The sequence below is a fragment of the Saccopteryx leptura genome, chromosome 2 (genome assembly GCF_036850995.1).
Source record: "Saccopteryx leptura isolate mSacLep1 chromosome 2, mSacLep1_pri_phased_curated, whole genome shotgun sequence".
NCBI lineage: Eukaryota > Metazoa > Chordata > Mammalia > Chiroptera > Emballonuridae > Saccopteryx > Saccopteryx leptura.
This window is the reverse complement of record NC_089504.1, coordinates 132,800,370-132,823,600: the sequence shown is the minus strand read 5'-3', so window position 1 is coordinate 132,823,600 and position 23,231 is coordinate 132,800,370. Positions and strand designations below refer to the sequence as shown.

The 23,231-nt window shown below is 54.6% G+C and overlaps 2 protein-coding genes across 5 annotated transcripts; one reads left to right on the top strand and one right to left on the bottom strand.

The window, feature by feature from the left end:
• The first annotated feature begins 2,245 nt into the window (after positions 1-2,245).
• Positions 2,246-5,254, top strand: WNT1 (Wnt family member 1). Its single transcript, XM_066365778.1, has 4 exons — positions 2,246-2,349; positions 3,085-3,338; positions 4,031-4,296; positions 4,766-5,254. Exons 1-4 carry the CDS (start codon positions 2,246-2,248, stop codon positions 5,252-5,254), a joined length of 1,113 nt encoding a protein of 370 aa, XP_066221875.1.
• A 12,152-nt stretch (positions 5,255-17,406) lies between these two features.
• On the bottom strand, positions 17,407-22,686 carry DDN (dendrin). Of its 4 annotated transcripts, none has more exons than XM_066368812.1 (3): positions 22,617-22,686; positions 20,803-20,874; positions 17,407-20,395 (listed from the first exon to the last, which is right to left on the bottom strand). In XM_066368812.1, exons 2-3 carry the CDS (start codon positions 20,847-20,849, stop codon positions 18,481-18,483), a joined length of 1,962 nt encoding a protein of 653 aa, XP_066224909.1. In that variant the 5' UTR covers positions 20,850-20,874; positions 22,617-22,686; the 3' UTR covers positions 17,407-18,480. The 4 variants fall into 4 exon arrangements, with proteins under 4 accessions (XP_066224909.1, XP_066224908.1, XP_066224906.1 ...); XM_066368811.1 differs by having other exon boundaries at positions 20,803-20,973; positions 22,617-22,636; XM_066368809.1 differs by lacking the exon at positions 22,617-22,686 and adding an exon at positions 21,700-21,868 and having other exon boundaries at positions 20,803-20,973.
• Between the last annotated feature and the right edge of the window lie 545 nt (positions 22,687-23,231).

Sequence of the window (23,231 nt, the reverse complement as noted above, 5' to 3'; positions counted from 1 at the left end):
GGCGCATTGGCGCATGGGTACAGTGTTGGCAGCACAACACCAGCATCTCGTTCTTTCTCATGTGTTACCCGCAGAATCAAGTCGAATCTCTTGCGCTGTACTCATTCTTGCATCTTTTTTGCATTTTTTACTAATTTTTTTGTGTGCTATCACTTAGTGTTAAGAAAGTGCAGTTTTAGTTTACATATCTACAGTGCCTGCATCCCTTCCTCCCTCCCTTCTCCTCCACCATTCACCTTCGTTAGCAGTACTCGTCTGTCTCCAAGGTAAGAGTACAGTACTAAATAACACTTTTTTCTTTTATTTCATGTATTTTGTTATGCATTGGTAAAGTATACATGTGTGTTTCTAAATTAAAAACATGTCTTTTTTCATAATTTAGGATGGTTTGGGGATGTTTCACAGGGCTGGAACAGATTAAATCTATTTTAGTTATTTTAAATGGGAGAAATTTGTTTGATATACGAGTTGACTGACTTATGAGCTTGGTTACAGAATGAATTAAACTCGTATCTCAAGGTACCACTGTATAGGCAATAGCAGCCACTTCTTTAATGGGAGGCCCAGGTCATTCTGAAGCTGAGTTGGAGTCCCTAGGAGAGGAGAGGACAGTGTACAACAGAGGAGGTGTTTGCTCTGAGTCTCCCAGAATGGTGAGAGTGGAGAGATCGAGAGTTTGGGGGTAAGACAGAAACTTGGCAGAAAAATCCAAAAAGAATCAAACACATGGAGATACAAGTTTCCTATTCTGGGTTCAGTTTAGTCAGTAGCCCTTCTCTTCCCAGTCGTCCCCCCTCACCATACACACACCTGATGTCCACACCACTGTCCTTCCTTTCTGAGCCTAATCCCCAGAGACTCAGACACTCCAGGCCTTTTTCATCTTGACACCACCTTGGTTGCTGGTTCAGCCCTCATCCCAGTGACATGTACAGTTTGACACGTACCACAGAGTGACACACCATAAGATGACACAGGTACAAGGCAAGAGTGACACATATATATATATATGCATGTTTAATCTCCCCACGCATACATTCACCCACCCATCCACCTACCTCCCCACACAGTCCCAGACATTCTCCCACAGTCAACTGGGCCTCTCCTGATAGTAACTGCCACCTCCTTTCCAACACATAGAAGACGGTGCACTGCCCCAGGTGGTGGCTGTGACAAGATGACTTGATCCTTTCTAACCTGTACCAAATTCTAAGATTCTTTAGAAAGGTTTCTGACATCCCTCCTCAAGACATGGAGTTTCTGCACATGAGAACACACGTGAGTGGGTACACTCAGAACACATTCTCGTGCATTCTCGCATGCACTCACATTTGCATTGTACTTACACATACCACACAGACACAGCCACTAGTGTGCACCTTCCAATCCATAAACACAAACTGCCACTTCCTCAGGTTTCTCCTCGTGGCTGGGCTCTGTTTAGTCAGCTCACCCCCCTACCTACCCCCGGGATTTCCCTGACCACAGCCCCACCTCCACCCCCAGTCTCCCCCTTTTCCTTCACTATCCAGCCATTGGAGGTTCCTGGGAGGGAAGGCGTCTCCCCAGAGTCGCTGCCCAGACCGCAGCTTTCCTTCTTCCACTCAGGATGGGGGAGAGAGGGGATGCCGGCGGGGCCCGGGGTGACGTCGAGGGGACAGCCCCAAGGCAGGCGGCAAACCGGCTGGGCTTCGGTGAATTCTCATGGAAAATCCAGAGAGCACATTTGTTGCCGCGCCCCCTGGTGGACGCTGGCCCCCGACGGGCTCCCGACGCCAACAGGAGTGAGGCAGGCGGGCGCGCGTGGGAGGGCGCCCTAAGGGGAGGGGTCGGCGGACAGTGCAGGCCCGGAGGCGGGAGCCACAGGGCAGGGGGCGGAGGTGAGCCCCGACGGCCAGCCCGTCAGCGTTGGGCTCAGACGGGCGGGAGCCACGGCCCCGCTCGCTGGCCATTGTCTGCGCCCCTGACCGGTGCGCCCTGGTGCCACAGTGCGGCCCGGCGGGGCAGCCTCCTATCGTCACTTCAGCCAGCGCCGCAACTATAAGAGGCGGTGCCGCCCGCCGTGGCTGCCTCAGCCCACCAGCTGGGACCGCGAGCCATGCTGCCAGTCGCCCGCCCCCAGGGCTGTTAGAGCCAGACTGCGAACTCTCACCACTGCCGCCACCGCCGCATCCCGTCCCACCGTCGCGGGCAGCAGTCAAAGCCGCCCCAACTGCAACACAGAGCGGGCAAGGCCGAGCAGGCCATGGGGCACTGGGCGCTGCTGCCCGGCTGGGTTTCTGCTACGCTGTTGCTGGCGCTGGCCGCTCTGCCTGCAGCTCTGGCCGCCAACAGCAGTGGCCGATGGTGGTAAGTGAGCTGGTGCGGGGTCGCCACTTGTCCCGGGGCGCAGAGCCAGAGGCCAGCCCTATCCAGCTCCCACGCTCCAGGATCCGTCCGCAGACAGGCTCCCTCCAGCGCTTCGACCTCCCTCCGAGACACCGAGGGGCGCTCTGGAGCGGAGTTACTCCAAAGAATCCAGCTCTGCTGAACTGGGGTGAATGGTCCGGCCGCGGCAGCCCACAATAAACCAGGCGGGGAGCCCACTGCCGTCTGGCACTGCCCTTTTTCCTTGAGCCCCAAAGCCAGTCTCACGGCGGTAGCCACACCACAGGTTTCCCTGCTTTGGGAAACGAAGGGCCAGGCGTATGCTTAGAAAGGAGGCAAGGAGAGAGTGGGACTCCTAAGCATTTCACGCCTTGGGTGGGCACGAACTGCAGGCCAGGATTTCTCCCCCAGGCTTCCTGGAAGCACGCTCTGAGAGCTAAGGTGGACATTTATTCTCCGGCTTCCCCATCCTTCCTCTGTCCAGTTCCCGGACCCAGGATCCCCAAGCACTTTTAGGGCTCCTGGAGACACAAAAGTCTGGACGATCAGTCCTTTCATCTAACAAGCCCGGGGAGCGGAGTCATTACCTTCTTACTGATCTCCTGCCGCTCTTTCCAGGCAAATAGCCCCAGAAAGAGAGCAGAGTGGACACGACCTTTTTGGTTAGGGTGAAGGTTCCCTTCCAGATTCTGAGCTATCTATCATGCGTCTTTCCAGGGGCATCGTGAACGTAGCTTCCTCCACGAACCTACTGACCGACTCCAAGAGTCTGCAACTTGTGCTGGAACCCAGTCTGCAGCTGCTGAGCCGCAAACAGCGGCGGCTGATCCGCCAGAACCCGGGGATCCTGCACAGCGTGAGCGGGGGGCTGCAGAGCGCTGTGCGGGAATGCAAGTGGCAGTTCCGGAACCGCCGCTGGAACTGCCCCACGGCTTCGGGGCCCCACCTCTTCGGCAAGATCGTCAACCGAGGTGGGTACCCAGGAAGGCGACGCTTCCGGAACAAGGGGAACGCGGGGTCATCCCCAGGGCATGGGTGGGCGAATGCAGGGAAGACGTCCCGGGCTCCTTCCTGCAGGGTCACACGATCAACTCGCCCAGAGCTGTATCCCCAGCGCCAGCTCTAGACAAAACGCGGTCTACCAGACGCTTTCAAGACGTGCACCTCGGGCATGAAGCTTAACTCTTCTGAGCCACTGCCTTAGAGAAAGGGAGTTCTGAGTTTTAGACGCTGGCGGGCTCCGCTTTCGCCAACCCCCCTCCAAGGCGCCTGCCTGGGAAACTACTCTGCCGGCTTGCGTCTTGCCTCAAGCCCAGCAAGGCTTGCTGCGCTGACAGGGGCTGAGTTTGCACTGCGGAGAGGTCTTGACCATGCAGAGTTCTTCCGCTCCCCTCTCTTCCGTTTTTCTTTCTAGGATTTGGCCCACCTCAGCCAAAATGCGTGCTGAGTCTCAATAACGCGTGATTACTAGCGTGGACGTGGTTGCGTGCCTACGCACGTGCTTTCCCTATGAGGCCAGCTTCCCAACGCAGCCCGCCGCCTGGTTCTCAGGTCTCCAAAGGCGGAGGCGGGGCGTGGAACTCAAGGGTCCCAAGCTCTCCTCGGAGGATGCTGGCTGCACACCGCCTGCTCCCTCGCTAATTCCTGATCCCTTATCCTACAGGCTGTCGGGAAACAGCATTTATCTTCGCCATCACCTCCGCCGGGGTTACCCATTCGGTGGCGCGCTCCTGCTCCGAGGGCTCCATCGAGTCCTGCACGTGCGACTATCGGCGGCGCGGACCTGGGGGCCCGGATTGGCACTGGGGCGGCTGCAGCGACAACATCGACTTTGGCCGTCTCTTCGGCCGGGAGTTTGTGGATTCAGGGGAGAAGGGGCGGGATCTGCGCTTCCTCATGAACCTTCACAACAACGAGGCGGGTCGAACGGTGAGTCGAAGCGGAATAGCAGGCATCTGCGCAGGGGCTAACCTCGGGCTTGGGAAGTAACGGTCAGTGATAAGGCCAGGGCTCAGGGTAGGGAACAAGAAGAGGGAGCAGGAGGCTTGAAAGGTAGGTGGAGAATGAAAGGGGTGAGTGGCTGAGGACAAAGGGATGCCTGGGGCTGAGGATAGGTAGAACCGAAGAGATTAGAAGTTATGCAACCTATAGAATTTATTGCCTATAGCTCCTCCATTGTACAGATTAAAAAATAAGGCTGAGAGGCCAAGGCAGACTGCTGGCGTGGTTTCCAAATCTCTGCGGGACATTTCCTGCCTCCCTTCCCCGGGCATGGCTAGGCCTAGCCCTGTGCGGAGGTCCTGGCGGCACCCGGGAGGGGGCGGTATCTGAGATGGTGGCTCTGGCTCTGACAGTGCCTTGGGACAACCCCCCAACCCCCCGCCCCCCCCGCCACCAGACCGTGTTCTCCGAGATGCGCCAAGAGTGCAAGTGCCACGGGATGTCCGGCTCATGCACAGTGCGCACATGCTGGATGCGACTGCCTACGCTGCGCGCGGTGGGCGATGTGCTGCGCGACCGCTTCGACGGCGCCTCGCGCGTTCTCTACGGCAACCGTGGCAGCAATCGCGCCTCGAGAGCCGAGCTGCTTCGCCTGGAGCCGGAAGACCCCGCGCACAAGCCGCCTTCACCCCACGACCTCGTTTACTTCGAGAAATCGCCCAATTTCTGCACATACAGCGGACGCCTGGGTACAGCCGGCACGGCGGGGCGCGCCTGCAACAGCTCGTCGCCGGCTCTGGACGGCTGTGAGCTGCTCTGCTGTGGCCGGGGCCACCGCACACGCACGCAGCGCGTCACCGAGCGCTGCAACTGCACCTTCCATTGGTGCTGCCACGTCAGCTGCCGCAACTGCACGCACACGCGCGTCCTGCACGAGTGTTTGTGAGGCGCTGCGCGGACTCGCCCCCAGGAGTGTTGTCCTCAAGCCCACGCCCCCCAGGCAGATTTGCTGGCACCTAAGACCCTGATATGCGCCCACTGAGTCAATCCAGCCACACTCCCCGCGATTCATACGCATCCTACAGGTTCTCCCACCTCCGCCTCCTGGGGACTCCGGAAACCACTTGCCTGAGGCGGCAGGAACCCTCTTGCCTTCCTGATGGACCTGCCCCCCACTTACCTCCCTCCCTCTCCGCGGGGGACTCCGTTGCACTGTCCCCTGCTTGGCCAGGAGGTGAGAGAAGGATTCGTCCCCTGCCCCCCCGTAAAGAGTCAACTCCAGACGGTGTTGCTCTGCGTCTGCCACCGCGCCAGCGACTTCCCTGCCTCTGTCCCTCCCCTATTAACTCCGTTTTTTCCAGGCCCCATATGTCCTTGCCAAGGGTGCAAACTCTGAACACACACCTGGACATCAAGGCCTTTCTGCTCCCCGCCTACAGCTGAAGCGGGTGGTGCTAGGATGAAAGGGCAGCTGCAGCTGTGGTGATGTGGAAGATGAGGCTGGGGACCCAGCAGAATACCCCCATTCCCTCAGCCTCTGTGTGGAGCCATTGAACAGCTGTGAGCCATGCCTCCTTTGGCCACCTCCCACCCTTTCCTGTCCTGCCTCCTCATCTGTGTGTAAATAATTTGCACTGAAACGTGGATACAAAGCCACGAGTTTGGTTGTTGTAAATAAAACTATTTATTGTGCTGGGTTCCAGCCTGGTTTGCAGAGACCACTTCCACCCAAACCCAATCCTCCATTTTCTCTTCTTTTGCCCTCCAGCCTTTTCTGATCCCTCTTTTCCTTTCCCCAATTTTTCAAAGATGACTTTGCCTAATGGAATCAGTATTTCCTTTCACTGTAGCTATTAGTGGCTCCTCGTCCCCACCAATGTAGTATCTTCCTCTGCAGAATAAAAATTTTATTTTTATCAATGGCTTGGTGGATTTTCCTTCCATCCAGAACACACTATTGTTTATCTCTCTTAAATAAATAGAATACATTGTTGGGGGTTGATTCTGCAAGAGGACCCTGAGATGCTGACCCTGGGTTGACCTTAATGAAGCCACTGGGGATCCAGGTCTCCCAAAGAACCTGGTCAGAAGCCTCAAAGACTCTGCAAGTTTCTTTTTCCTATTTGAACACCAACTGGCTGTGTGATACTGGGCAAGTTCATGGCTGCCTGTCTCTTCCCTTGCTGAATGGTGATTAAACAAACTCTGAACCTGTCTTTCCTAGCTGGAAGAGTCTGTGTGAAAATAGCTACAATTCAGTAATAGCCATGACTGAGTTCTGAAAAGAAACCAAAGAAGAAAGAGAAACCCAAGGAAGTGTGCTGCTGCCCCTGGTGTGGAGCTGTTGGTTCCTGAAGCCTATCTATCTGCTTAGCTGTGGTCAGGGCAGTGGGCAGTGGGGACTTAAACCATTGTAACCAAAAGGAAATTCAAGTGTGGCTCATAACCAAACCATGAAGCTAGCCATTCCCAGAAAGAGCCCGTTGAGGAATCTGTTACTAACAACATGGCACTTCTGAACGCACATTCACCAGAGTAGGTGGGAGTACTGATATTGCCCACAGCCCTAAACCTATCTCTAACTTTAATACTCTCCCCATGCCTAGGTCTAAGTGTAACCTTAGCCTTAACCCTAACTTCAAACACTAACCCCTTTCTAAACTCTGATGCCTGCCCCTAATCCTAACACTCTTCCCCAGGGGAGGACTTGAAAGGCAGAGGGAGCTAAGAAGCTACTCCAATTTCCAAGGGCAACAACTGATCCCACTGACTGGAGAATTCCCCCCTCTCTTCAGGACTCTTTTGCTGTTGTCGCTGCCTCCCACCTCTCCCTAGATATGTGAACTCTGACCCCATTGCCTTTGGGATGTGTAGGGGTACAGGAGTGAAGCCAGGAGCTGCTCAACCCTGCAATGCCATCCTTTTCCTTCCTCTTCACCCTCCAAGGTAGCACCAGCTCAGCTCTGATGGGGACCTAGAGGGAGGAAAAAAACCTTATTGATCTGGGGGGGGGGGGAGGCACCTGACATGCCTTGGGTTTCCAGTAAAGAATCCCCTTTAGAGAATGCCCAGTCTATAATCCAATGAGCTATTAGATCCCCCAGCTCTTAAAGCAAGAAGTTAATGGGCTGCCAGAGGCAGGAGAGGGGGCTGTGCCCCCTGCTGGACAATGCCCAGAGTTGAGGAGAAGCAGCAGGGTGGGGAGTGGAAGGATGGGCAGCTGGCCCCAACCACTCTCACTCCAAGAGCTAGATCAGTATCTGCTTTAGGCCCAGAAGCTGGGAGGCTCTGGACTGAGCTGACACAGAAGAGCTGGAGGAAGAGCAAGAGAAAGCAATGAATCCTGTTCTGCCCTGAACTAGCTTTAACCAAATCTCTTGTTTTACCAGCTTCAGTTGCCTTGTCTATTAATCAGAAATGATTATGGGTACTTAGTCTTCTTTAGGAAGGTGATGATGTTCAAAGGAGATCATGTACGTGAAAGCTCAGATCTTTTGAATACTTGCTGACACCTCTTCTGTGACAGGCATATATGCCCAATGCTGGGGATACAGTGAGATACCAGCCATAGTGCCTGTTTGGAGGAGTTTACAGTCCAGCTGGGGAGTCAAGCATACCAACATATATTGTCAGTAAAATGGGGGGAATACAATGACTACTCAGGGAGGTGCAACACCCTTTGCACATGCATGAGGCTTACGGACAGACTCAAGTCCTCAGCATGGAAGCCCTTCAGTTCCAGGGACTGGGACTTCGAAGGGGAGGTAGGGAAAAGCAGAATGAGAGCTGGCTGTCAAGGAACTAATAAAAGGGAAAAAACAAGCAAAGGGGCTGTAGGATCTGCAAAGCACTACATAGGAGCTAATTATTTGGTGATTATGGTCAGCCATGCCACCCTCAAACAGGGCTTGAGCAGGTAAATTTGAGGAGAAAAGCAGCTGTGCCTGGAGAGAGGCCTCACTAAGCTCTCAAGGCCAAGCCAGCGAGGGAGGTTGCCATTGACAGTACTATCAGGAATGGACCTGATGCCTCAGCCCTGCCCTATCGCCCTGCCCTATCCAAGTAGGCTATCCTCCCACCCCCTCTGATCTTCAGGTGCCAGATGCCACACACCCAGGAGAATCCGAGGCTGCCAGGGACCCCAGGCCCATGGTTGACCTCAGCAAGTGAGGGAGGTGCTAGTCTTGAAATATCCAGGGGGAGGGGGAGCGGAAAACCTGAGAGGACTGAGATGGTAGGCCTGCACAGTCTCCGGGGGGTCAGCAAGCCGGCACCACACACACCCTGTCACACGCACCCTGGAAAAACCCTGTCAGTGGGGCTGCAAATACCCCAGGGTCTAGCAACCCCCCCCCCCCCCACACACACACACCTCAGGCTGGTTCAGTCTTCCTCTCCAGGCCAGAGGGAGAAAAATAACAAAATGAGGAGAAAATAAGCTGTTTGGCTGTGGTGTGAGCAGGAATATCCATGCAGAGCTGCCCACCACTCACCCTTACTCACTCTTTCCACACCCAGCCAGGGCGCCCAGCATGAGACAGACCACCCCTCTGCCCCCTCCCCCGTCTGGGCTAAAAGCAGACGCTGGTGAGCGAGCAGCAGGTTATAAATATGCCCAGGGAACTGCCGCCAACTCGCTCCCCTGTCATCCCCTGGGAGGGGATAGGATAGGGTGGCTCCCGGGGAGGAGCCAGGGCTGCCCTGCTCCCTGGGGCCCAGGAGGAAGTGGGGCTTCCAAAAGGCTACTGCATTTTTATCTTATTTTATTTTATTTTTGGCCCTTTTCAAAGGGAAAGAACCAGTGCCACTTTATTTTTTTTTCTGGATATTTGCTCATCTGCTCAGAGGTGGGGTCTCCATCCTTCCTGAGCTGTGGCTAGGAGCTCAGAGTGAAAGGGCCCAAGGCAGTGGTGGGATTCAGCCGGTTCACACTGGTTCGGCAGAACCGATTAGATACCTAATTTTTTGTTGAGTTCAGCAAACCAGTTGTTAAAATGGCACTTGTAATCAGGGTTTTCTCTAAGGTGGGCACCTGGGCAGCCGCCCAATGTGGAAATCACAAATTTACATTCCTCAGTCTTTTTTTTTTTCTTTCTGAGGCTAGAAACGGGGAGAGACAGTCAGACAGACTCCCGCATGCGCCCGACCCGGATCCACCCGGCACGCCCACCAGGGGGCGACGCTCTGCCCACCAGGGGGCGATGTTCTGCCCCTCCGGGGCCTCGCTCCGCCGCGACCAGAGCCACTCTAGCGCCTGGAGCAGAGGCCATGGAGCCATCCCCAGCGCCTGGGCCATCCTTGCTCCAATGGAGCCTTGGCTGCAGGAGGGGAAGAGAGACAGAGAAGAAGGAGAGGGGGAGGGGTGGAGAAGCAGATGGGCGCTTCTCCTGTGTGCCCTGGCCGGGAATTGAACCCAGGACTTCTGCACGCCAGGCCGACGCTCCTCAGTCTTTTTTTTAACGTTCATCTGTGCAACAGTGTATTCTAAGCACCCCCGTAGTAATGTTCATTCTGTCCATAGGTGAAAAAAATCACAAGTGAGGACACCAATCAAGAATCGGTGTGGAAATATCTTAAATAACAGTTTTATTGTTTTTGTCAGGTATTATTTAATATTTTTCATTCATATTTTAAAACTTATAATCTAGTTTTGGGTACCTCTTTTATTGTTCTTATTTAAGTATTAAATGTGTGAAATAATAAAGTACCTTTTGGTTTATCTTTTTTTATACTTAAAACGGTCATTGGGCAGAGAACCAGTTGTTAAATTATTTGAATCCCACCACTGGCCCAAGGCCACTTGCTTTGTTTCATGGCACAGCCCAGCACCACTTCTCTTCCTCACACCTATTTACTCTGTCTGGGGAGTCTTGAACTGAAGTTCATTTGTACATTCAACAGGCATTTACTGAGGATCTGCTGAAGGCTAGGCCCTATGTATAAGCACACCTGCGTGCACAAGCATGTGCCCATGTATGTGCATGCACATATAGCAGCCTCCGCTCCCTTGTGTTCACACCAGCTCCAGCCCCCAGCACGGACTCCTGGCTTTAACCTGGCAGCCTCATCAGGAAGGGTAAAGCTTCAGGCTCCTGGTTCTGCCTTAGACTAAGGGGTGGGGTGGGGGTTCAGAACAGACCCCATAAACATTCCTGCTTCCATATTTTCCTGATAAATGAGAGAGTCCTTTCTCTCCTCCCTGCCCAATCATCTTCCCAATGTAAGCACCATTCTAGAAAAAAAGAGCTACTCTGTAAGATGCTGGAGGAAACCTACTCAGGTTGCTAGAGCCTCCTGCCTCCCAGACACTTGCCAAGTAGGTGCCAACCTGGGCAAGAGGGGGCAGTGCCACCCTGGGAAGATTCCAGCTCTTCACCTCCAGGAGTGAACCCCTCCCCATCCCTATTCCTATTAATCCTCGGAAGTGAGGCCCCTATTGTGGCCCCTCGCCCTCCTCCGCTGGCGTCTAATTAACTCCTCCTGCCCTGGTTTTGTGTGCCCCCCTTACTCCACCTTGTCGACCCCGCCCCTCCGCTCCGCCTGCTCCCCACCACGGACATTCCACCCCGGCCGGGCTGCTGTGCCAGGGCAACCAGGGCCGAACCAAGACCTAATCCCCCCGCCGCCTGGCCGGGCTGAGGGAGCCCCACTCACCTCCCCGCTCTCTGGGGGCTGCCCGGCTCTGCAGTGGCGGAGACACACAATCGGGACAAAGGCGCGGCCCCCAGGAGGCTAACTCAGCCTTCACGCCCAGGTTGTGCGGCATTTGGGGAGTTTAATGAATTGTCCATCACGCCTTTCAGGGCCCGCCCGTCAGCCTGGATTAATCTTCGGAGCCCTGGTGGGGTAGGAGACACTAAGCCTGTATTTATTACTCTCCCATTGTCACTAATTGAGGTAATTATCTGTGACTCTGGCCTGGCCAACAATGCGGCATTCACTACCGGGACCTGGATGGGCCTGGCTCCCACTCTAAGCACCAAACCTCCCTCCTCTCTCAAACCCACCAAGGGCTAAGTTGGGCCCTGGAGCATGTTGGGAAAGTAGACAGTGCCCCATAATGCTTCGCCTCCCAGCTACTTCTCCCACAGCCACCACTATGGAGTTGCTGCTAGAGAGAGGCCTGCTTGCTCTCTCCTCCCCCCAAGTAAGAGAGAAAAGAAGGCAGCCTGTCAGGGGAGATGTTTTGTTGTCAGACCCCTCAACCCAGACAGGCATGTTTCTGAGGTCTTTTTAATTTTTTTTCTCAAATCTCCAACTCTTTTTAAAATTTTATTGATTGATTGATTTAAGAGAGAGAGAGAAAGAGAGAGGGAAAACATCAGTTTATTATTCCACTTATGCATTTGCATTGGTTGATTCTTGTATGTGCCCTGACTGGGGATGGAACCTGCAACCTTGTTGTATCTGGACAACGCTCTAACTGAGCTACCTGGCCAGGGCTGGACTCTCCATCCCTGGGCTGGTGGTGCCAGAGTCTCACTGTATCCTTCTCTGGTTCCACTCTCATGTCCCTCGAGCCTCCAGAGCTCTAGGGTATTGGAAGATCCTAACCCAGACCAGGTGTACTCGAGGGAGGTGCCTAAAGCTACCAGAGCTGGCAGAGTGGCTGTGAATATGATAGGGAAGGTTGGAAGAAAGACTAGGAAAGAGCTCATCAGGGAGCATAGGGGAAGGGCAAGAAGAGCCATTCAAGGAGGGAGTATCCAGGAGTCTCACTAATGTGGCCACGTAACAATCTTAGAGAGAAACGTGGATTTGGAGGGGTGAGTAGTGCCAACGAGTAAATTTCATTTAGAGATGGCTTCCCAGGTCAAGGAAAGTAGCCCTTGGGAACCAATGTGTGTGTGTGTGTGTGTGTGTGTGTATGTGTGTGTGTGTGTGTGTGAGAGAGAGAGAGAGAGAGAGAGAGAGACAGAGACAGAGACAGAGAGACAGAGAGAGAAAGAGAGAGAGATAGCAAAGAAAGATTTGTTCAGGTCTAGATGGTGAGTTCCTTGAGGGCAGGAACTATGTCTTGGTCACTTGTTTCTCCAAGAGCCTAACATTGTATCTAGCACATACTAGATACTGTTAAATGAATGGATGGATGGAGGAGAACTTTAGTACTTGCATTGGGGATGGGAGCAGTCTGTCGGCTCTTCTCTGTCATGGATGCACTCAGGCCCCTTCATTCTGTCTCGGGACTCGCTGGAAGGAAATGTCTAGAAGATCCTGGGACAGTTCTTCCAGGGGCACTTCACCAGCTGTAAACGTTAAGGACCTTGACAGAACTCAGAGCTACAGTTGGAACAGCGCCACCTTGTGGTGTCTCTTAGGAGAGCTACTGGAGAGACCCCCAGCAAAGAGAGCAGGGTAATCTTTCCTGAAGGGAAAGGATAGGGGTCACAGCCGCCCTTCTTCCTATATCTCTGGCGCTGAGTTGCTGTACCAGTGTTCCTGTGGCACATTTTTCTCATCTGCTCCTTCCGCTGCTAGTATTTTTTTTTAAGTTAGGCTTTTTTTTTTTTTTTTGTATTTTCTGAAGTTGGAAATGGGGAGGCAGTCAGACAGAATCCTGCATGCGCCCGACCAGGATCCACCCGGCATGCCCATCAGGGGGTGATGCTCTGCCTATCTGGGGCGTTGCTCTGGTGCAACCAGAGCCATTCTAGTACCTGAGGCAGAGGCCACAGAGCCATCCTCAGTGCCCGGGCCAACTTTGCTCCAACAGAGCCTTGGCTGCGGGAGGGGAAGAGAGACACAGAGAGGAAGGAGAGGGGGAGGGGTGGAGAAGCAGATGGGCGCCTCTCCTGTGTGCCTTGGCCGGGAATTGAACCCGGGACTCCTGCATGCCAGGCCAATGCTCTACCACTGAGCCAACCGTCCAGGGCCTGCTAGTATTTTTTGAGAGCCTCCAGGCCAAGCTTGTAGGGGATACAGAACTAAATCAAAGGCTCTACCCTTAAGTAGCTCATAGTCCAGAGGGGAATTCCACAAGGTAACAAGACCAACAAAGGTCATAATCAAGCAGCAGAAAAAACAATGTTAAAGGAATTGAAAACATTCTCAAATCAAACATTCTTTGCCCCTCACCTCTCCCTCAGCTCCTCTCACTAAAGCTCAAATGTTGTATCCTTGTTTTCCTGAGACATTTCATAATTTGGCTCCTATACATCATTCCAGGGTCACATCCGTCTGCATCTCTTTATTCCCCAGTGTCTCTGTCCCAGTGAAAGCTGTGTGCTTTCCCGCCCCTCTGCCTTCACCCACAGCCTGGAGTGTCCCTTGTTCCCCAGTCTCCCCTGTTGGAACCCATCTGACCCCCCCATGGAGCTGTCCTAATCTCCCTCAGCAGGGCTGCTTTGCCGCCTGAGGCAGGGCTTTCATTAACAGCACACACTGGCTGTCCCGTGGGTGGTATCTGTGTAATGTTACTGATCCTCCTACTAGGCTTTCAGCTTCCTGAGGACATGTTTTGTTCATTTTAGCATCCCTTGCAGAACTGAGCTAGGCACATCAAATGCTATTTTTAACAGAATAAATGGATGGATAGATAGATAAATCAATCAATGGATGGATGACAGATGGGTTGGTGGATGGATGGATAAATGGATGGGTGAGATGTGTAGATGGGTGAATGCATGCATGGATGCACTGATGGATGCACAAAGGGATGGATGGATGGATGGATGGATAAATGAATGGATGGAGAAACTGTTCTCTAAAAGAACTCACAAAAGACTATGTAGTATCAGGGGCTTCCAGGGAGGGAGCGTGCCCCGTGTCAGGACATGCAGAGGAGGGGATAATATCCAGGCTGAGTCTTCCTTTACTAATATATGCACTCTCAGTGGCTTGTCTCCCAGAGGCCTGGGTGTATTTCCACTCCCCAGAAGTCACAGTCTGGGAGCTACTCCTTCCTTCTTGCTCCCCTGGACCCTCTAGAATGCCTCTGTTAACATGTTATTTTGTTCTGCCTGCAGTGTAACAACTCTGTGTTTCCTCTTCTACATCACTTCCCCTATCTCACACACCATAGATTTTGAACCATGAGATAGAAAAATGTCTGAATCTCATGTGTCCCTAGTGCCTGGCATACATGTCTACCAGATAAGTGAACAAATGAGTAACTAAGCGAATGCTGACTATTTCCCCACAGACACACTACACACTTCCCATGTATTCTTGTTCAGCCATCTCTCCCAGCCCTTTTCTCACACACATACCTGTGCTCCTGACCCTGAGTCCCCTCAAGTCCCAGAGTTATGGCCTGATTGTTTTCTTCACTAACTTGTAGGTGATCTAGGGAAGTCCCAGGGCTCTCTTGAGAGTCTGAAAGGGGAGGAGGCTCTTAGCTCCTCAAAAGACATATTAACTGGGCTGCATTTGGAACAGAAAAGGGCTTCCCTGGGAAGAACCTGGCTGTGGGGAGGGTAGTAGGGTCCTGTGGTAACTTGAGGGCTGCTGCCCCAATCTGACCACGCCTTCCTGTGGCGGCTATCCCTACTCCTGACCTGTGATGCTCTCCCAAGGTGGGGGGTAGTTGTGGCCTTGAGGCTGGCTGGCTGGCTGGCAGACACAGCCAGATTTAGAAGTCATTTTCACAGCAGGGAGCCTCCAGCCTACCACCCACAGCCCCTGCGGAGCCAGTCTGAGATATGGCTCATCACGCACTGGCCCCCAGACCTGCAGTTGCTCCTCCCCTCTCCCCGGATCTTTAGCAGCTGGTGCTGACTCCACTTTTAGGCAAAGATGGAGGAAGTCCTGGAGGATGAGAGCATGTTACATTGACACTCTAACCACCCAAGTGCTCCCAGTATACCATTCACCTATTCCGGGGCTTGTCTACACCTTAGGGATCCCCTCTCTTCTCAATCTGGCCTCTGCTGCCTCTTCCTTCTCTTCTCCTACCTCTACCTCTCTCTTCCCATTCTCAAGTTCCCATAACCCCAACACTAATGAAATAGCCCTGGAGAGAAATAATAATCAGAACTTAATATTTTGTGTCACTTACTAGGTACCAGACATTGTTCTGTGTTTTACGTATTGAATCCTTTAATCCTCCCAATAAGCCTATGAAAAGAACACTATTAATAATCCAGTTTTATAACTGATGACAAGACACTGAGAGATTGAGTACTTTGCCAAGGTCACACAGCTAGTATGAGGTAGAGACAAGATTTAAACCCAGGCCCCAGAGTCCATATTCTAAACACAAGACTACCTTAGTTCTCTGACAATCGAAGCAGTGTGGGTAAGCTCTAAGAAACTGACCTCCTGGGTGTTCAGCCTCAAAGAGGCTCAGGCAACATGGTGGAACCCACTTCCATAATGCCAGCCCCTCCACTCTCCCATTCAGCTCATCTCTTCTACTAGCTTCAGAGCCCTGGAGCCCATGAACTATAGCACAATGTAGATGCTCTCACCACTGCCCTGGTCTTCCTCTATCTTCCTCCTAGCCTGAAGTCCATCCTCTTCTCAAGCCCGGAGGTGGAAGGCACACACTTCTCAGCTGGACCAGGCTCACCCCAACGTGGCCTCAGTTTTCACTCCTGTCTTCATCTTTCACAACTTCCCCTGAATGTATCTTCAACTTGGTCAAACCAGACCATTTCCCTCATATCCACACCTCTTATTTTTGCTGTGTCTCTACTGGAAACCTCTTCCCCAAATTTAGTCTCCCTTGTTTGACTCCTTAAAGTCCTTAATACTCACTGCTCAATACTAACACTACTTGTGTATTTTCACCTTCGTCCCATTGTCAGGCAGCCCTTACCCATCTCTTTCTAGGAGCCCAGCCCAGTTCCTTGTTGTTCCTCTCAGGTGCTCAGTAAATGCTCAATAGCTAGAACCTGTAGCGGATAGAATTGTAAGTGGAAGGGAGACAGAACTCAGGAACCTTTGACTCTGCCCAAAGTGACCCCCACTTCCCTTACTTCCTCTAACTGAAAACCTGGCAGTATAGATTTCCGGCAGGTTCTGGGATAGACCTTTCTGGATGACTCTGGCCAATGCTCTCCCCTCAGGTTCAGAAGCCCAAAGAGGGCCTCTTGCCTCCTCCAAAGAACCAAGGCCAGGCAGCCTGCTTAAGGTCCAGTCCCACGGCCTCCCAGGCCAACCATCTGCCCAGTCTCTCCAGGTGCGGGTGGAGAGTGACGTCGAGATAATTGGAGACCAAAACCATAAGTGGTTTGAGAGCAGGACGGGTGATTTGAACGCTGAGCCCGAGTCTGAGTCGGCGGGACTCGGTGGGGGAGGGGGCTGAGGCGGAGCGGAGGGCGCGGCCAGGACTTTGCCACTGAGTCTAGGCGAAGCCCCCGCGCCCGCCGAGTGGGCGGCTAAATTTACCCAGGCTGACTCAGCCCTTGCCCGGAATGGGGGGTGCGGGAGTGCGCTGGGGCAGTGGGAAGAGCCAGCGGGGGTGGGGTGGGGGGCAAGGAAGGGAGAGTCCGGACTGGGGGAGACAAGAGTGGGCCGGGAGTTTCCATCAAAGAAAGAAGTCCTCCCCACCGCCCACCCAGCGGGAAGGAGCGGAGGAGCCCAGGGGGAGGAATATTGTGGGGAAGGGGTCGGTGAAAGGAAGAAGATGCCAAGGTTGGACAAAGGGAAGCTTAGATTTACTGAGCGCCTATTGTGTGCCAGGCATTGCGCAAGGCGCTTTACATACATTATCTCATTAAATCCTCACAACAACCCTGCGAGGTAGGTGTTTATATCCCCCCATTTGACAGATGAGGAAACTGAGGATCAGGGAAGTGAAGTGATTTGGCCAAGTTCACATGGCTAGTAAATAGAGAGAGGAGGTGTCCAAGATCAGAAAGAAAAGACGTCAGAATCTGGGTCCCAAGCCATTTGGCGTGGATAAGTACAAAGAGGGGTTTGGCTCTCTCCAGAGGTCTAGATGGCCAAAGGCCTGCTCCTGACATCACATGCCTGGAGGGGGCAAGGCAGAGGACCCCCGTCCGCGGTAACTAGGGATCAATTGCTTAACTAGCAGTACCGTAGTAGGAGGGTCTCGCAGACGAGCTACAGGGAAAATCCGCGACCTGCGCGCGCCCCGTAGTGGCTACAGCGAGTATCGCATCCTATACCTACAGGCTTTTTTTGGCCCCAGCCTCCCTTTACCTTTCCTGGCTAGTGTCTGGAAGAAAGAGGCAGAGATGCAAGACATATTCAAGGTTATTTCTGATGGTTGATACCACCAGGGTGAGAAATCGTGGCAATGATTCAGAACATCACGAAGAAACATCAGGGAGGAGGTAAAGGGAAGGTCTGAAGAGGTCTCAAGCCGATTCATTGTCTGCCTTTTGGACCTCTTCTTGGAACACCACAAACCAGGGACAGTGGATAAGGCTATCATCCTGCCCTGCCTTGGGGAGCCCTCACCTAAGCCTGAGAGACGGGGATAGAAGCCCTTGCCTATTTACTCAGCTCTCTGTAAACCCTGGACAGTCTCTTGAATTAAGAATGAGTACAGGTGACAATGAAGCCACCCAGGGACCCTCAGACTCTATTCACCTATTGTTAACTCTTTCTTGGCTTGCAAAGGGGAGGATAAGATAAAAAACTTCCCCCAAAGGCTCAAAAACATCAGGGACGGGCCTTAGCACTCCCTCATTTTACATATTACAAAGTCTGGAGAAGGGCAGTGACTTGCCTAAGGCACCCCAGTAAATCTGTGTCAAAGTTGAGATTGGAACTCAAGACTTGTGACTTCAAAGTGAGCCCTCTTTCTTCTTTGCTGGTTGCTTCTGGACCCCTTCCTCTTCTTCCAGGGGCTTCTCACTCACCTGTTCATCTCAGTTCAAAGCTTCTCCATCAGTTTCTCCCTCCTGCCCAGAGGCCCTACCCTGAAGCTGTCCTCCCATGATTACATCATCCCTGCCCTCTGGCCTGCTCTTGGCCAGACCTCTCGGCTCAACTCTACACCCAGTACAGCCGCCCCTGCCGAAGACCTTACCTGAGTGAACTGAAAGGAGCAGGTATTAAAGTCTACTGCTCACCTTCACCTCTCCTAATTAAAAAAAAAAAAAAATCACGAATTGGCATATGCTCCCTTTTCTTTCATTTGCGTGACTTCTATTTGGGAAATGGGAACTGGTCTAGGGAAGGGGTACAAGCGTCTGTGCGGAGAGGACCAGTGGGCCAAGGATGGGTGGCTTGGGGAACACAAAAACAACAATGGGCCTCTTACTGCCGCTCCCCATTACCCTGTGGGGTCTTCTTAGTGTCCCTCTCCCCAAAGACAACCTCCTCGGTTCGGCAGATGACATCTAGAATCTCTCGGATACTGCCGTTCTCTTGTGCTGTCTTCCCGCCTTTCCGGGGAGGGGTCCGATCATTCCGCCAGGAGGCGCCGGAGGCTTCTGTGTCGCTTCCATCAGAAGAGCTGCTATGGACACTGAGTTCCGCAGCTTCGTCCGAGTCCGAGTCTGGGGCGGTGTGGCGCCGGATGCGGGACACGGCTTCCCGCAGGGCCCCGGCGTAGGGCCCTGGGGTCCGCGCCCAGCCCCGGCCCGCGTGCCGCGGGACCGCCGCCACTTCCCCTGAGCCCTTCGCACCGTTCGCGCCTCCTGACGTCGCTGGGCCTAAGGCTGAGTGCTCTGGGCTACCTGGCTGCGTGGGGGCGTCCTGCAGGTTTACTTCGCCCACGGGGAGCCCCAAAATACGGGAGGCGCGCTCCTCCAACGAGGAGTCGGCGGGCTTCCCGCCCTCAGCTTGGAACTCGCGCCCCCCATACGGCGAGTGTGAAAGGCGACTGCTCAACAGCAGCTTTCGGCAAGGGGAGGGAAAGACTGCGGCGCCCTCGCCCTCGCCCTCCTCCTTGTTGGGCTTCGGTTGGCTGGAGGCATCCCCCACAACGCGTGGCACCCCAGCGGGCAAAAGCTGCACATGCTGGGTTCGAGGGGTCGGAACATACTGGGACCTTATCACCACGCACGTGGCGTCAATGACAAAGACACCTTCGCCACGAGCGGGGCCGCGGGAACTGCGGGGCAGGGTGTGGGCGCGGCGGCTCGCCTTCCAGCCTTCCAGGGTTTCAGGCCCGGGCCCGTCTCTGTGACCCAGGGACTCTCCCCATCCCGTGCCTCCCGGAGCCCAGGGTCTGGGAAGGGTCTGGCTCTGTCGGGGCGGCTGCTTTTTAAGGGAGGGAATCCAAGGTTTGGGGAGCCAGCCCTGTGCTCTACATTCTTTCCCTTCCCCGGAGCCCTTGAGAGGGGGCCTGGACCTGGGAGCAGGACGCGGGGTTCTGGGGGTCGCAGTTGCAGACCCCGCGGGAACTGTTGCCCCTGGGGTCCCTGCAGCTTTAGCTTGGGGGTGGCCGTCCCTACCACTGTTCAGGCCAGCAGCAGCCAGCCCCAGGCTTCTCTCCGCGGCTCCCCTGCGGGGCTCCAGCCTTGGCCTGGCTGTTCCACAGCCTGGGGATCCCCCCAAGAGACCCCGTCCCTGCCGGAGACCCCAAGCCCCGAGGACGTCCCGGTAGATCCGGGGATCCAGCTTCTTCTTGGTGCACCCTCCCTCTGTCCTGGCCGGAGTCGGATCAGGGGCTGATGCGACGGGCGCCTGGGAAGGCTCGGGGCCTCTTTTCGTCCCCAAAGTCCTGTGCGGGCCGTCGTAGGACGGTGGAGCCACGTAGGGCGGCGGCCGGTCCCAGCGGCGTCGCGGGGCCGTCCCGGCAGCGCCTCTCAGGAGCAGGTGGGCCTCGTAGCTGGGGGGCCCCGGCCTGCGGCCTCCGCAGGGCCCCGCCCACGCCGCCCTCGGGTCGCTCTGCGGCTGCGCGGATGGACGGGGCGGACGCCCCCCCTGGCCCAGGCGCTCGGGCCGCGATGGAGCGGGGAGTCCTGCAGACTGTGCCACCCAAGGGACGTTCCGAGGCTCTAGGCGAGGGCGAACCGGGGGGCTCCTTCGGGCCCCACCAGCCTTGCGCCTTTTTCGCTCGATTTCCTTGGCCTCCCGCTCTTGCGATGCCGCTTTCCTTTTCTCTTGCTCCCGGGCTCGGGCCTCAGCTGGGGGCCCCACCCGCCAGTTGGTCGCCTCCTGTAGCACCCGGGAGGCCCAGGGCCGGCGGGGAGCCAGCTCGGGGGATCCTGGGCGCGGCCGACACCTGGGACAATGAGCGGGAACCCAGGTGAGCAGTTGGTAGGGGAAGGGAGCCGAGGTCCGGGAAGCTGGGAGCATTGCAGACCACTTTGGACAGCCATGGGGAGGTGTGTGTGTGAGTGTGTGTGCACGTGCATATATGTTGGGGCTGAAGTCTGAAGCAGGATTCCTCACTATCTCTCCATGCACACTTTAATAGCCTCTGCCCCATCTCACCTCCTGCCCTTTCTCACACCCACTCCTGTTTCCCCAAAACTGCGCGGGATAGGTCAGACCCTGTTCTCGGGATGGGGGCGGGGAAGGCGTGTGGGAGTGTGGGAAAGAGAAAGGGGACCGGCAGCGCTGGCTGGTGCATGGGGGAGGTCCACACCCGCCCGACCACTCTCTTCCTCTGACCCCTCCTTCACTTACGTGCGGCTCTGGGGCCCGCGGACCCAGTGGCTGGCCTGGAAGTCCATGGGCTGTCGAGGAGGGGCGCGGCGACTATAATGACAGGAAATAGTCTTCACTTGGATCACCAGCAGCTTGGATTTCTGAACCCAGAGGCAGCTTCCAGACTCCTCATCCTGGAGCTCTTGGGGGCTGTCGGGCCCCTCGGAGAATAGATGGCCATCCAACATCCTGCCCCACCCCACCCCGGCCCCCCACCCTCCCACCCGCCCCGGGAGCCCCCTCCCAGCCCAGGAAGCCGGCGCCCACTGCAGAGCGGCGGGCCCAGAGACTGGGGACTATATATACCCGGGCACACGTGTGTGTGCCTGTCTGCGTGTGTGTGAGCGCATGTGACATGGCGCGGACCGCTCCGCGCTGCTACCTCCCCCATGTGCACGGCCGCCCCCTGGGGCCCGGGATTGGGCGCCCCTTCCCACTGCTTATGTCCCCTAAGCCTGATGGGACCTGCATGAGTGGGCAGAGGACTTCTTATTTTTGCCAAACTGACAGTGCCCCCTCCCCCGTCTTATCATTTTAACCCTTCACTCCCCTTGTCAGGGTGCTTGACCACTAGGGTTCTATCTACCCTTGACTTCCTGCCTCGGACTTCGGTTTCTCCGACAGGGAGATGATGGAAATAAACTCAAGGTCTCTGCCTGCCACTCTTGCTGGTTTCCATGGGACTGGGGTGCAGGAGGGGCTGGCCCACGGCTGGGGGCCTATTTTTAGCGGCTTTCGGGTGCAGAGAGGAGATGAGTAACCAGCTTCCATGTGGTGGAGGGAGGAGGCGGTGGTTTTCATGCTGCTTTTGTGTGACTCTGGGGCTAGGTGGGAGGAAACTACTTTCTCCAAGCTCAGAAAGGGTGACCCCCATACGTTGGACACAGGAGTCTGTCTTGGCCATGGAAGCTGCCCAACACTCTCATTCTAGATGTTTGTACTTGGGCCCCCATGGAGCCGTCTCCCTGCAGCATGCTCTCTCCCACAATCCAGAAGCTAGGATTTTGGGGTCATACCGTTCTGTGCCCACACAGCTCTGCTTAGCCTTATGGAGAACAGATTAGGGTGCTTATGCATTTGCACCCTTTCAGAGATGGAGGAGGAACAGTGCTCCCTTGGCAAAACCAATCCCCTAGCAACTGAGATGATAAAAGTGGCCCGTTTTCCATAGAGCTCCCCATCACCACTACCACAATGCCTACCTTACTCAGCCCCCACCTAAAGTGGTGCCCAAGATGCTCACCTTTTAGGCTCATTTTTCCTGGGGAATTGTTGCTTATACCCACATGATCCCTGCCCCCCTCGAGCCTATACCAGGTGTCCCCTGATTCACCATGGTAATGTTAGTGGCAGCACAGCCCACGCCAACCCTTCCATGCGGAGACTTAGCAACCATGCCTGGCAACCATGGCAGCAGCTCCAGTGGAGGGGAGGGGTGTGGGGAAGTGGGGGACGAGTGTGTATGGCAATAGTTCCTGAAGAAGGGATAATTTGCCTCTCCTGAGAGGAATAGGTAAGAATAGAAGGCTATGAGGCTTCCAAATTTTGTTCCTTGTCCTTCCTTCTGCTCCATCCTCAGACTGAGAGTGGTTGGGTGTTAGTAGGGAAGGGGAAAAGCAAGCAATCCCAATTTGTTTTCCACTAGCATTCCTGAAGCCCTGGAAGCTTTTGTGGGGCAGAGACCAACTTGAGAACCAGAGCAACCAAGCACAGGCCTCCTGCTCCCTAACATGGACTTTAAAATAGAACCAACACATCCCCTATCCCAACCACTGAGCCCCCTTCACACCTACCAGCTGCACTGATGGCTCTTTGCTTCAAGGTGCGTCCTTCCACCCAGGTCTCACCAGGGTCCTAAGGCTTTTTAAAGCCCTTGCCTCCTCCCTAGACAAACCCCACTTCATAATGGAATGTGACACATGGGGACATCTGTCCTTTCCTCCATGCACCCGCCCCCACATGCATAAACATACCCTAAATCTAATAACTTGCAATGCCTCCCTCCCTCAAGTCTGGGAATGTGCTGTGAGAGCTGTGAAGAGGTGAATGTAGAAGCAGGGGCTTTTTCAAAGCCAGGAGGTAGAGCTGAAAGCTGCCTTGCTACTTTCCCCGTGTTCCATCAGGATGCCTGGTTTAGAGGGACAGGTATGGTATGGCTGGGTTCATTAGGGCCCTTAGGTACAGTGCAGGTAGGGCCAAGGTGTTACTGAAATTGCTTCAAGGCTTGGTATACAAGACAGAAATTGTATTGTCGGTGTGAAATGGTACCCAGAATTTGGCTCATACTCAAGCCTAGGAGTGGCCTTATGCTGTTTGGCGCTGACGATTTTGCCCATATGGTTTCAGCATAGGGAAAGGGTCTGATGGGGTGCCCATAGTCCTGCAGCTCCATCACCTACCCTTCCAGC

Bases quoted from the DNA above. Each gene is read 5' to 3' on its own strand.
- WNT1 (XM_066365778.1), top strand. From the start codon at position 2,246: ATGGGGCACTGGGCGCTGCTGCCCGGCTGGGTTTCTGCTACGCTGTTG. The intron at 3,339-4,030 runs GTGGGTACCCAG...CTTATCCTACAG, and splicing joins CGGCAAGATCGTCAACCGAG to GCTGTCGGGAAACAGCATTT. The intron at 4,297-4,765 runs GTGAGTCGAAGC...CCCCGCCACCAG, and splicing joins ACAACGAGGCGGGTCGAACG to ACCGTGTTCTCCGAGATGCG.
- DDN (XM_066368809.1), bottom strand. From the start codon at position 21,797: ATGCTGCAGGGAGACGGCTCCATGGGGGCCCAAGTACAAACATCTAGA. The intron at 20,974-21,699 runs GTATGGGGGTCA...GGGGCCCGACAG, and splicing joins GACAGACTCCTGTGTCCAAC to CCCCCAAGAGCTCCAGGATG. The intron at 20,396-20,802 runs GTAAGTGAAGGA...TCATTGTCCCAG, and splicing joins CGCGGGCCCCAGAGCCGCAC to GTGTCGGCCGCGCCCAGGAT.